The sequence below is a fragment of the Bidens hawaiensis genome, unplaced genomic scaffold (genome assembly GCF_021521415.1).
Source record: "Bidens hawaiensis isolate Kalapana, Puna unplaced genomic scaffold, B.hawaiensis_p1.1 tig00008036_1, whole genome shotgun sequence".
Taxonomy (NCBI): Eukaryota; Viridiplantae; Streptophyta; class Magnoliopsida; order Asterales; family Asteraceae; genus Bidens; species Bidens hawaiensis.
In genome coordinates, this window is record NW_027491563.1 from 149,684 (window position 1) to 150,584 (window position 901).

The following is a 901-nucleotide window of genomic DNA, read 5'->3' on the forward strand; positions in this document are numbered from 1 at the left end:
TGTCCATATCAAGTCCGAAAGGCGGTCTTGGGTATATTATCTTCGTACACGCATAGTTGATGATAACCCGAACGAAGATCAATCTTAGAGAATCAAGAAGCTCTTTGAAGTTGATCAAAGAGATCGTCGATACGTGGCAAGGGGTAACGATTCTTAACCGTAAGCTTGTTGAGCTCGCGGTAGTCGATACACATACGAAAGGAACCGTCTTTCTTATTAAAAAAACAAAACAGGTGCGCCCCATGGAGACGAAGTGGGGCGGATGAACCCTTTGTCCGAAAGTGCTTGGAGCTGGGTAGACAATTCTTGCATCTCGGAGGGTGCAAGATGATAGGGTGCCTTTGCAATCAGAGTTGCACCAGGCACGAGATCAATGCGGAATTCAACATCACGAACGGGAGGAAGACCGGAAACATCATCGGGAAACACCTCGGGATACTCACGAACACCCGGAATATCTTCAATCTTTGGCTCTTTCTTTTCAACTACGTGAGCCACGAATGCTACATACTTCTTGTGTAAGTATGTTTGGGCTTGAGAGCAAGTTATGAGGTTAAGACTCGAATGAGGAGGCTTTTCACCAAGGACATGAAGGGCTTGACCATCGGCAAGCGGGATACGAATGATCTTCTCGAAGCAAACAATTTTGGCACGATGAAAAGACAACCAATCCATGCCTGCTATAAGGTCGAAACTTTCTAACTACATCAGGATGAGGTCAATTGAGAAAGTGTGGCCATTAAGATTCATCTTGAAACTTCGAATAACGAAATTGATCGAAACGGATTTACCATTAGCAACCTCAATAGTGTACGAGCTTTTGAGTTTAGACCGAGGTTTAGCAAGCAACAGTTCAAATTCTAAGGATATGAAACTCATGTCGGCACCGGTATCAAATAGA

The 901-nt window shown here is 44.2% G+C and overlaps 1 protein-coding gene across 1 annotated transcript; it reads right to left on the reverse strand.

Moving 5' to 3' along the window:
* Nucleotides 1-216: 216 nt before the first annotated feature.
* Nucleotides 217-675, reverse strand: LOC143636611 (uncharacterized). The gene has a single exon (XM_077104169.1). The coding sequence runs from the start codon at nt 673-675 to the stop codon at nt 217-219; it is 459 nt and encodes a 152-aa protein (XP_076960284.1).
* Nucleotides 676-901: the final 226 nt, after the last annotated feature.